This window comes from Phocoena phocoena, chromosome 21 (genome assembly GCF_963924675.1).
Source record: "Phocoena phocoena chromosome 21, mPhoPho1.1, whole genome shotgun sequence".
NCBI lineage: Eukaryota > Metazoa > Chordata > Mammalia > Artiodactyla > Phocoenidae > Phocoena > Phocoena phocoena.
The window spans coordinates 25881114-25893368 of NC_089239.1; the positions used below are offsets into that span (position 1 = coordinate 25881114).

General features: G+C 53.5%; 1 protein-coding gene across 1 annotated transcript in view; it reads left to right on the top strand.

Moving 5' to 3' along the window:
* ARHGEF10 (Rho guanine nucleotide exchange factor 10) overlaps positions 1-12255 on the top strand; it is a 73933-nt gene that overhangs the window by 53465 nt on the left and 8213 nt on the right. Inside the window, exons 28-29 of the mRNA XM_065899859.1 lie at positions 1865-2007; positions 9279-9453. Of these exons, the coding sequence (XP_065755931.1) occupies positions 1865-2007; positions 9279-9453 (318 nt within the window). The remainder of the gene's footprint in view (positions 1-1864; positions 2008-9278; positions 9454-12255) is intronic.

Consider the following 12255-nt stretch of genomic DNA (forward strand, 5'->3'; position numbering starts at 1 on the left):
AGTGCAGGCCTTTATCCTGCCCTTGCTCAAGGCCCTCGGGGCTTCTCTTTTGGGACGGAGTGAGGTGCATGCCCCTTCAGTGTGGTGTGGCTGTCACCAGGCTGGGGGCCCGGTGTCACCATCACCACAGGGAGAATCTGATTGTCAGCTTGGTTCTGGAGACCCTGGGCTGATCCCCTGTGGCCACAGATTCTAGCAGTCCTACTTTTCACACCCTGAGGGGTTGTACCATAAACAGACCATAAAACTAGGGCTTAGGCCAGCTTTGGGGGGAGACTGGGGGGCTCAGGAGCCCTGGGAGGAGCGCCTGCAGGCATTGGGGTCTAGGCTCTTTGGAGGACGGCAGTCAGGCGAGCCCTGGAGGATGAGCGTCCATCCCAGGAGTCCTGAGGCTGGAGCCACTGCAGGTCCCTGGGATGTGAGGGGCTGGAAGGGCAGAAGCAGTTCCTTCTAAAGGCGGATTCCGCGGGTGGGGGGTGGGTGTCAGGATCAGGGGCACCTCGGGGCATGATTACTCTGCCGAGGACTCGTTGTTTCTCTCCTGCTGGATGTGATTTGTGTTTCAATACACGTTTATTTGGAACCATGTGAGTGTTTATCGTAGGGTTCTCTGTTTCTCTTCTCTGTGACCTTTATCTGGCTTTGGTAGCACGGCTTTGCTCATTCAAGTTGTTTTTTCCACTGCTCCGGTAGAGATTAAATTTCATGGGAATTATTAACTAGTTGAAATTTTGAAATTACTATAATATGTCTGGTCTAGCAGGCCTCCCAACTTGATTTGGAGTGTCTGTGTCCATTTCTTCCAGTGTTATGAATTTATTTAGGCTTTATTTTGATTTATTTAATTGGGGAGGGGGCTATTTGAACCTTTTTGCCCAGCTTTATTGAGCTATTACTGACATATAACATTGTGTAGGTTTAAGGTGTACAGTGTCTTGATCTGATGCATATCGCAAAATGATCACCGCCATCTGCCAGCTCACACCTCCATCACGTCACATACTTACCGTTGCTTTTTTGTGGTGAGAACATTTAAGATCTAGTCTCTTAACAACTTTTAAGTGTATCGTACAGTGTTGTAACGCTGTGCACTAGATCCTCAGAGCTTATTCATCTTATGACGGAAGTTTGAACCCTTTGCCAGCATCTCCCGTTTTCCCACCCACAGCCCCTGTCAACCACCCTTCTATTCTCTGTTTCTATGAGTTTGGCTTTCTTAGATCCCACATAAAAGCGAGATCATACGGTATTTGTCTTTCTCTGTCTGACTCATTTCAGTTAGCATAATGCCCTCAGGTTCCATCGTGTTGTCACGAATGGCAAGGTTTCATTCTTTTTTATGGCTGAGTACTATTCCATTGTACATAGGTACCACATCTTCTTTATCCGTTCATCTGATGATGAACACTTAGGTTGCTTCCATCTCCTAGCTATTGTAAATAGAGCTGCAATGAACATTGGGGTGCAAGTATCATTTCAAATTAGTGTTTCCGTTTTGTTCCGTTATATACCAAGGACTAGAATTGCTGGATCATACGGCAGTTCTATTTTTAGTTTTTTGAGGAACCTCTACACCGTTTTCCACAGTGGCTGCACCAGTTTATTACATTCCCACCAAGAGTGCACAAGGGTTGTCGCTTCTTCACATCCTCACCAATACTTGTATTTTCTTGTGTTTTTGAGGATGGCCATTCTGACAGTGTGAGGTGACATCTCATTGTGGTTTCAGTTTGCACTTCCCCGATGATGAGTGATGTAGAGCATCTTTTCATGTACCTGTTGGCCATCTGTATTTCTTCTTCGGAGAAATGTCTGTGTGAGAAACTGAATTTGAATGAAATTGAAAGAAACCTCTTCTTTTAAGATGGATCCTGGAATTCCGAACCTCAAACAGTGATACAATTAGGCGTCCTCCCAGTTCGAAGTCTGCTAATGATGGAAGACACACTGTGGGCGGCGTCTGGAGGTCAAGTGTCTGTAATCAGTGTGGAGACTCACGTCGTGGAGGTAAGTCATTTTAAGTGGCTACACAGTGCGGGAAGACGCACTTCAGAACCAGTGCGACTAACTTCCCAGGCTGATGTCGAGGATCGCCTCTCGCGGGTAGAAAGGTCAGGCAGTGTCCTGCCTGCGGCTCTGTGCTGAAAGAAAATCCCTCCTAGTGTGGCTTAGAAGGAAGGATTAACTCAAAAGTCCCACAGCCCTTGTCCAGCCACATCCATGCACTGATTGTCTGTTATTTACCTTTAATACAGACGTTACTTTAAAAGGTGTATTCAGTATCAACATACTAGTAAGTCTTCAAGGACATGTGGAAAATTAGTGTTTGATTGAAGAGGCGTTTCACGTCAGTGTGATAAATGGATTATTCAGTAGAGAGCATAGTCACTGGGAGAAACCAGACTGCGTCTCAGGCCCCAGCTCTTCACCGTTGTAGGCATTCCGGAGCCGGCGATGTTAGAGTTACAGACAAAGCCACAGACTTACAAGGTACAGGCAGTAGGATGGTTCCGTGACTTTGCGGCGGGGGGAACTTTCCAGATTCGTCGTATACCTAGAAGTTGCCATGGTAAAGAATATGATAAATTTGGTAAAGTTTTAGAACTTTTTTTTTTAACATCTACTATGTGTTGTTTGTATCAAAACGCTCGTAAATGAAAACGGATAAAATATTTGCCGCATCTGCCACCAAGTGTCAGTGTTCTTATATAAAGAGGATTCTCGCTAAATTGAAGAGGAGAAACCAAGCTAATAGAAAACGTTCAAACGACATGAAAAGGCAGCTCACAGAAGAAGAGGTACAAGTAGGCGACGTACTCACAATACACACACACAGAGAGTGGACCCACACGTGGGTGTACGTAAACATGTAGCCGTACACGTATATATGTGTATGTACATATATACACATGGAGAAGATGAATTTCACTTCTCATTGGACCTCTTGAATGTTTTAGCCACGTTACTAAAACATGCGATACACGTGTAATATGTTTAGCCATGTTACTCCTTTATTGTTAAAGATGAGACAGACATACTTATTTCCTACCTGTTCATCACTGTCTCTTCGCTCCGCTCTGCCCTAAGGAAACTCCTATAACACGAGTGCTTTTGCAGCCAGTGAACTACCTCACAAGTGAAAATCTCGCGACCCTCACAAGGAAGGTAGTAGGAAGGGAAGTGTGTTCAGGTGAGGGTTGCGGGGGGTGGGCCCACCTCTCTGTGATCTGGGGCCTCTTCAGATGCCCCGAATCCCTGTGGGCGGCTTGGGGAGCAGGTCCACGCCCAGGAGCCGAGGTGCTGTGGCCAGGAGCTCGGTCCTGCATGGACTCCAGGCTGGCGCTCTTGCTGTCGGACCGCAAACCGTTCTTCCATGTGTTGTTTCTGACGTGACCTCCCCAGGGGCCCGCAGGGCGGAGCCTCCTCAAGTGACAGGGGGTCAGCGGTCAGCCGTAAAGGAGATGGGGCTGATGTCCAGAATAGGAGGCAGGAGACAAACCTGTGAAATTGCTTTTTCTCGTTCCCCCCCCACCCCCCGACACCGCACCGCATGGCTTGTGGGATCTTAGTTCCCTGACCAGGGATTGAACCCAGGGCCTTGGCAGTGGGAGCGCAGTCCTAACCACTGGACCGCCAGGGAGGTCTCTGCCCAGTATTTTTATGGTAACTTCTTGTTTCTACTTCTCTCCACCTGCTCCTTTTTACGTCACACGCCTCAGAGTAATAAGAAGCCCTCAGTGGGGTGTGGAGAGGTCATTAACCACGGCCCCTGTGCAGGGCACTTTATAGACGCTGTAACCACTGCTGGGCTGTATTCCACTGCCTTGTACACCAGCAGTGTCGCACCTTATCGGTGACGTAGTGAGGGTCAGAGTCCAGATCCTAACTCAACCCTGCACTGCACGGTGGTCGCAGGTGAGCCGCTTACCTGGGCCTCAGGCTCTGATCCACAAGCTGGCGATCAACCAACTTCCTCATCAAAATGGGAGGTAATATTGCCAGTAAAGAGCACCCCAGTAGTGGTTGCTATTTATTACTAGAATAAATTATTATTAGAGTAAATATGCAAGAGCCAGAAATAGCATTCTGTTAGCTGTATTTCAGTTTCTTTTCACAGAGAAGGAATAATAATGTAACAATCTTTCTTTAGAACATCTCTCCAAAACCAATACGTTAATTTTGCCATAAATTCGTACCAAAAGCCGGAATGATGGTTTCTGTAGCTGCCGCCAAGGCGATTCCAGACTAACAGAACGTTACGACCTTATTATCATTAAAGGGTTATTTCCACATGCTCCAGAGGCTCCATATGCTGTAAATCTTGAAGACTCAGAAGTAACATATTTGGATTTAAATAAAAGCCTCCTTTCTGTGCGTTTTTAGTACCAAAATGAGTAAATGTGTTTATGGAGAGAGAAGCAAAATCTACTCTGTTATTAAAAAAACGTTAATTTATCCAGTTGTTCCGCCGGGCGGGGAAACCACAGTTGGGGTACCGGTGCAGCTCTGCAGGCTTGGAACCTCAATGCGTCTGCAGCCTCTTTGGTTGGGGTGAGGACAGCTGCTACAGGGAAGCTCCCTGAATGTGCCCTGTCTGTAGGGCCAGCGACGTGGGGCCACGAGGCTGCACTCGCTCTGCGGTGGGCTGAGCAGGGTGTGAGTTCTGATGTCCAGGGGCATGAATGTTCTCGCGGTGGCCTCTGCACGGCAGTGGTTGGCACAGTTGCAGTGGGGACGGCGGGACTGCAGTGCCAGCTCGGCGTTCTGATGGGGCAGCGCCGAGCACCTCACCCAGAGATGCCGAGCCAGGCGGGCTGTGCATGCCCAGCGTGGCAGGAATAAAACTCCCCGCCTTCCCGCCAGGTCAGGGAAAGCAGACGGGGAAGCGTAAGTGTTAAATGCACGTAATGAAGCTGCAGTCATTGCACCTGGATCTGGGGTGGGGGGTGCCTTCTTTCTTCCTTCCCAGCTACGTAGGGCCTTCTTCATGGGGTTTACTTCATGCCTTTTAAGAAAACGTTGAGCTTTAGGAACACGGACACAGCTCTGAAAGCAACCTGACGTTGAAGAGCGGGCGGTTTGGTGGATACGGCGGGTGCTGACCTCACAGCTTTGTTTCTCGGAGCCCCGATTTCACAGGTAGTTTCGGTTTAATTACTGGAGCTGTACTAAAGTACGACCTGTCCTTCCTTACTCTCGATTTTCTGCAATGTGCAGTGTTCCTGACTCAGGACAAACAGACAGAAGGACAGGAGAAGAAGAAAAAGCTTTCTTTCCAACCCTACCCCCGACGTTGAAGAGAAAAATAGAATGAAAGAATGAAATGGATACGATACTAAAGGTGACCTAGTAGCAGAGCGTTTTCTGAGTTGATGCGTTTTTTTCCTGATGAGATAAATTCCCGTCATTGTATAGAAAGACACGAATGCAGGGCACAGAGGCGACAGGCCCAAGCTGGCAGGCAGACCGGTTCTTGAACACCTACTGCCGGTCCCGGCCCTGCTACCCTGCAGAGACCTTCAGATCCGTATGATTTCAAGGTGGCAGGAGACTCCGACACCCTGTTGCCCAAAGTTCCTGTTTTCACACAGAAGACCAAGCCTCCGAGAAGGTGGGAGACAATGGCCAGCATCCCAGAGATAAATTACCGTTCACATCACCCATCACCCATCATCCAGCACAGACGTGTCACGCATTTAAGAAGCACAGGGCTATACAGAAAACCCCAAAGCCCAGGAAGAACTCACAGGCCAGGTGCCGTGCCGGAACAGGTGAGGGCAACACCAGCCACCTGGCCCCTGGGGGCAGGTCTGGGGGCAGGACTGGCTACGGCATCTGCAGGGTCCCACGTCCAATGTCAGTTAGCCCGGACTCCGAGATGCCAGCAGCCCGAGCGTCATGCCAGGTGCGGAGCCCTCTGAGCCTGAGACCCCGCGAGGGTCACAGGCCCGTAAAGCCGCCCTGTCCGGGGAGAGGAGGACTTCAGCAGGCGGCAAAAAACGCACGACATCTCAGAGGAGGAGTGCTGTGTGTCAGGACATGAGAAGGCAGTTCCTGGAGGACCTTTGCCCAGAAACAGGGTGAGTCCGAGCGTGGGGACGTGGGGTTGGCGCAGGTGTGGTCAGAGGGCACCTGGTCCCTCGCACGCAGGAGTGTGCGGTCCCTGCCTCGGTTCCCGGGGTTTCAGCCTCTGTTGCCGTGAGCGCTCACGGGGCCCGTCTGGGCAGCTCTGGCGAGGCCAAGGCCGTGACTGTGAGGGCAGCCGCGCTTGGCTCCGTTCCCGGGGCAGATCGGCGCGTGACGTCCTGAGCCCCGCCACGCTGTGCGCGGTGGGGGCCGTGTGGGGATTTAACCAAGGGACAGACGCCAGGAAATCTGTCTTCTCCGAGGACTTTTTTTTGCAAGGAGTTGAAAGGGGGCTGAGATTGGGGACTGAAGACTCACTGAGAAGGTTGTTCCAGAGCTCTGTTGGGAGAATTCCACTCCCCGTGGGTGGAGGACAGAGAGGGAGAATCTGAGGTAGATTTTGCAGAACGAGGCACTTCTGTAAAGAAAAACAGCCAGTTGTGAGACGCCGAAGACCCGTGAGCAGGCAGTGGTGGACCCGGGCAGCCGCTGCAGCGGTGGAGGTGGCCACAGGACGGCCGGGAAGCAGCGTGCAGGACGCGTGGGACAAGATGGCCCGCTAGACAGAGGATGGGAGTGGGGCGGCCAAGGCAGTAACCGAACGGAGCCGCTGGACGGCAGGGACGGGATGGGCCCCGACCAGCAGTGGCTCTGGGCTGCCTCCTCCCTGGGCTTGCTGAGTTCTTAGAAAGAAGCGGGGGTTGAGGACCAGCAGACTGCGAGTTTCTCTCTTCTTCCACAAGAAGTTTCAACAGTAACTGTGAAAGAGCCAGCAGCCAGGAGAGCGAGTACCTGTGCTCCTTTACGCCCAGGTAGCACAAGGACTTCTCAGCATCACGTGACGTTTTTCTTCCCTTTTTAACCTCTCTTCGGAAGCCGCCTTGCTCTGCCAGAGATGGCCTTCCGGGAGCAGTGAGCGCTTTGTCCTGAGCTGACCTGAAGGACCAGCTGGGCTTTTCCTCTTCAGAGACGCAGAGCTGTGAGGCCGAGTCTCAGCGCACGTGGGAGGCGTGGGCCGCTTGCCCCATTCCTCCCAGTCAGCCCCGCTCTGCTACTGAAACCTTACTGCTCGGTGATACACAGGTATACACAGTAAGGTATACACAGTAAGGTGATACACCTTACTGCCCCACACAGGGCAGTGGGACGCGAAATAGTGCTACCGCTTCCTGCAGCCCTGGTCTCGGCAGTGGGCTTCCTCCGAGGGGATCTGTACCGGTTCACAAAACAGCATGGAAGCTATCCCCCTTGAAGCCTGCCAGAGAGGAAAGCCATGTCTTTTTCTGTGGTACAGGGCAGCCCAAGCTACCTCCACGGGCTGTCCGCAAAGTGAAAAGACGACCCACGGAATGGCAGAAAATACTTAAGAATCGTGTATCTGCCAAGAGTGCATAACAAACAGCTTCTATAACTTACAGCTCAACGATCAAAAGAAAAATAGTCCAGTTCAGACACGGACCAAGGATCTGAACGGACATTTCTACAAAGAAGATACACAGTCGGCCACACAGGGAAGGGTGTGCACCATCCTTAGTCCTTAGGGAAATGCAAACCAAAGCAACCATGAGACACCACGTCACGCCCACGAGGATGACAGCAATAGAAAAGGGACATTAACAAGTGCCGAGAGGACGCGGAGAAGGCGAGAGCTGCACACATCGCCGGTGGGGACGTGAAGTGGGGCAGCTGTTGGGAAACAGTCTGTCCTTCCTCAAAAAGTGAAATGTGGAGTTGCTGTGTGGCCCAGCGTTTCCAGTCATACGTGTTTACTCAGGAGGACTCACTCTGTAAGAACTCGGGGCTCCTTCCTAACCGCCGGCACCGGCTCGTCCCCACTGACGCGTGTTTAAATTAGACCTGTGACGATCGGGGTCGCTTTGTGGGAGGGTGCACACGTGCGCGGAGGGAGGTATCTGTGGAGGTGAGCATAGCACGGGCGTCTCGGAGGAAACGGCGGCCCCCCGGCTTTGGCTGCAGGAGGGGCCGAGGGCCCGAGCCAGTTGTCCGCCCCGAGAGCAGGGTCCTCGTCTTCCCTCCCGGGAGGTGCGCGGGTACTCTGGAGGGAATGCGCAGCCTGGGCAGGTGGTGATGGCAGGACTGGGCGCTCAGGCCGTCGGGGGCGTCTGCGAACTCCAGAATCACTGTCACGCCTGAGTCCCGGCTTCAGGATGACCCCCAGGCCGCTCTCCAGCCCTGCCTGTCCAGCTGCAGTCTTCACTTAAAACAAGGTGTGGTGCCCTTGGACGGGCAGCCTCCCTTCTGACAAAATCAGAGACTCACGTGTCCCCCTCGGTCCAGCTCGGGAGTGCCGCGCGGCGTGGGTGCAACGTGAGGGGCTAGCCCTTTCCACGCGGGTAGGCGTGCGAGGATGGCGCCTTTGGCCCCCTCGGCCGCATAGTGGGTTGTAAAGAGCGTCCCGCACTGTTCTCAGTCCTTGAGGAAGGGGACAGAGGCATAAGCCTGTTTTTTTCCTAGGGGGTTTTAAGTTGCCTCTTTTCAGGCTAGAGAGCTGTGCAGGATTGTGACCTGCTGTGGGCTAAGAGGACTTCTTTGAGGGTAGTGTTTCTTCTCACTGTGTCTCCAAACTTCACCCCACCTGCCCCCCGCCAATCCCTGGTAGGCAGTGACCACAGCTGCCCAGCACAGGCCCGTCCACCATGGGGACAAGTTCCAAAAGTTCCCTCTCGGGGGCCCCGTGGAGCAGGGTTGTCAGGATGGAGACCTGGAGCAGAGCGCAGCCTGGAGGCTCGGGAAGGGCCTGGTCAAGCGGAGAAGCTGCAGGTGGCCACCCGGAGGCCGGACGGGGCTGGACAGCGAGGGGGCCCTGCGAGCTCGGCGGGGCTCAGCTGCCCGTACAGGCCTCCTTGCGGGCAGACGTGGCCCTCGTTCCCACTCGGGTTTGGGGGTGCTGATGGTCCACGGCGTCCAGGGCGCTGCTCAGCACCTGCGGATCTGGGGTGACGGTGCCCTTGCTGTAGGTGGTTGAGGGCAGGTGAGATCCGGGGTGCCAGCTGGACACGCTGGCATGGTGGGGACGACAGCGCCACCCGAGGCTTCACGCGCAGCCCCGAGGGCGGGTCCGTGACGGCGACGTGGGTGCAGCTCCGTGCGGTATCCCTGACATGCCCTCGCCTTCTCCTTGGTCTCCGCAGAGCCAGCTGGAGGCCCACCAGGAGGAGGGCATGGTGGTCTCACACATGGCCATTGCCGGTGTGGGCATCTGGATCGCCTTCACCTCGGGGTCCACGCTCCGCCTCTTCCACACGGAGACGCTCAAACATCTCCAGGACGTCAACGTCGCCACCCCGGTCCACCACATGCTGCCAGGTGGGCCCTGGGGCGCTGGGGGGCGGTGCCACCTCCCCCGGGGCCGGCGCTCGGGGCTGTCGGGTGACGCGAACTAAAGCGCCCTTCTTAGAGGTCAGAGCCGCCCATCGCAGACGGTTTAGTGCTGTTAGTAAAGCACTGGGGCAGAGGGCGGGGGCAAGGATCTGAGGTTGAAGGGCAGAGAAAAGGAGAATCTCTGGTGGGGGGGGCTCCAAGGGGCTCTGCTAGCCCCACGCGGGAAGGGTGTTCCTGGCAGCGGGAGTCAAACCAGCCAAGGTATGGGAGTGGGGTGTGGGAGCCGCATGTGGCTGGTGTGTGGCTAGTATGTACACGCGTGAGCTTGTTAGGTACGGGCGTGTGGCTAGTATGTACACCTGGGCTTGTTATGTACGGGTGTGTGGCTGGTATGTACACGTGTGGGCTTGTTATGTACAGGCGTGTGGCTAGTATGTACGCGTGTGGGCTTGTTATGTATGGGCGTGTGGCTAGTATGTACACGGGGCTTGTTATGTACGGGCGTGTGGCTGGTATGTACACGTGTGGGCTTGTTATGTACGGGCGTGTGGCTAGTATGTACGCATGGGCTTGTTATGTACGGGCGTGTGGCTAGTATGTACACCTGGGCTTGTTATGTACGGGCGTGTGGCTAGTATGTACACCTGGGCTTGTTATGTACTGGAATGTGGCTAGTATGTACACCTGGGCTTGTTATGTACGGGTGTGTGGCTAGTATGTACACGTGTGGGCTTGTTATGTACGGGCGTGTGGCTAGTATGTACACCTGGGCTTGTTATGTACAGGTGTGTGGCTAGTATGTACACCTGGGCTTGTTATGTACTGGAACGTGGCTAGTATGTACACCTGGGCTTGTTATGTACGGGCGTGTGGCTAGTATGTACACGCGTGGGCTTGTTATGTACGGGCGTGTGGCTAGTATGTACACGCGTGGGCTTGTTATGTACGGGCGTGTGGCTAGTATGTACACCTGGGCTTGTTATGTACGGGTGTGTGGCTAGTATGTACACGCGTGGGCTTGTTATGTACGGGCGTGTGGCTAGTATGTACACGTGTGGGCTTGTTATGTACGGGCGTGTGGCTAGTATGTACACGCGTGGGCTTGTTATGTACGGGCGTGTGGCTAGTATGTACACCTGGGCTTGTTATGTACAGGTGTGTGGCTAGTATGTACACGTGTGGGCGTTATGTACTGGAATGTGGCTAGTATGTACACCTGGGCTTGTTATGTACGGGTGTGTGGCTAGTATGTACACGTGTGGGCTTGTTATGTACGGGTGTGTGGCTAGTATGTACACCTGGGCTTGTTATGTACGGGTGTGTGGCTAGTATGTACACCTGGGCTTGTTATGTACGGGCGTGTGGCTAGTATGTACACGTGTGAGCTTGTTATGTACGGGTGTGTGGCTAGTATGTACACCTGGGCTTGTTATGTACAGGCGTGTGGCTAGTATGTACACGTATGAGCTTGTTATGTACGGGTGTGTGGCTAGTATGTACACCTGGGCTTGTTATGTACGGGTGTGTGGCTAGTATGTACACCTGGGCTTGTTATGTACAGGTGTGTGGCTAGTATGTACACGTGTGAGCTTGTTATGTACGGGTGTGTGGCTAGTATGTACACCTGGGCTTGTTATGTACGGGTGTGTGGCTAGTATGTATACCTGGGCTTGTTATGTACGGGTGTGTGGCTAGTATGTACACCTGGGCTTGTTATGTACGGGCGTGTGGCTAGTATGTTCACGTGTGGGCTTGTTATGTATGGGCGTGTGCTAGTATGTATGCATGTGGGCTTGTTATGTACGGGCATGTGGCTAGTATGTACACCTGGGCTTGTTATGTATGGGTGTGTGGCTAGTATGTACACCTGGGCTTGTTATGTACAGGTGTGTGGCTAGTATGTACACGTGTGGGCTTGTTATGTACGGGTGTGTGGCTAGTATGTACACGTGTGGGCTTGTTATGTACGGGCGTGTGGCTAGTATGTACACCTGGGCTTGTTATGTACAGGTGTGTGGCTAGTATGTACACGTGTGGGCTTGTTATGTACGGGCGTGTGGCTAGTATGTACACCTGGGCTTGTTATGTACGGGTGTGTGGCTAGTATGTACACGTGTGGGCTTGTTATGCAGGGCATGTGGCTAGTGTATATAAGCATGTTGCAGATGTGTGTATGTATGTAACTTGTATGTATACGCGTTGCTTGCTGTGTACAGGTGTGTGTGCCTGGTGTGTATTGCCCCACGTCTCCACGGGGCTTTTAAGGACCAGGCTCATGCCGCATGGCATTCCCCTCCTTTCCCATGTTGGCTGCGTCTCCTGGCTCCCGGTTGGAGAAGAGAAAGATCCGGTGTGCAACACGTGGGCTGCCACCCACACCGCGTGAACAGAACTGTGCAGGAAGCCCTCCCAGGGCGCTCGAATCCCCAGTCCCTGTTGTACCAAAGCCCAGTGGTCACGTACCTGTGACCACGTAACCTGTTTGCACCTGGGCCACCGGCTGTACTTCATCTTGTTTTCTTTCCTTCTTTCCATCCCCCTGTTAACGACTCTCTTGTTTCTTATCCACCTGCGTGGCTTTCACTGTTCAGGTCAGGATCCTCCTGGGTTCCTGTGGAGCCAGGAGACCGTGTGGTCAGGTGGAGACACCTGGCGGCCCCACGTCCCCGGGCCCCTTGGCAGGTGTGCCCCCGCCTGCTGTCACCGTCACCACACACAGTCCCTGCCCCCCCCCCCGGGGCCCCCGCCTCCTATCCCTGTGCCAGGACTTAGGGCTCTTTCTCCCAA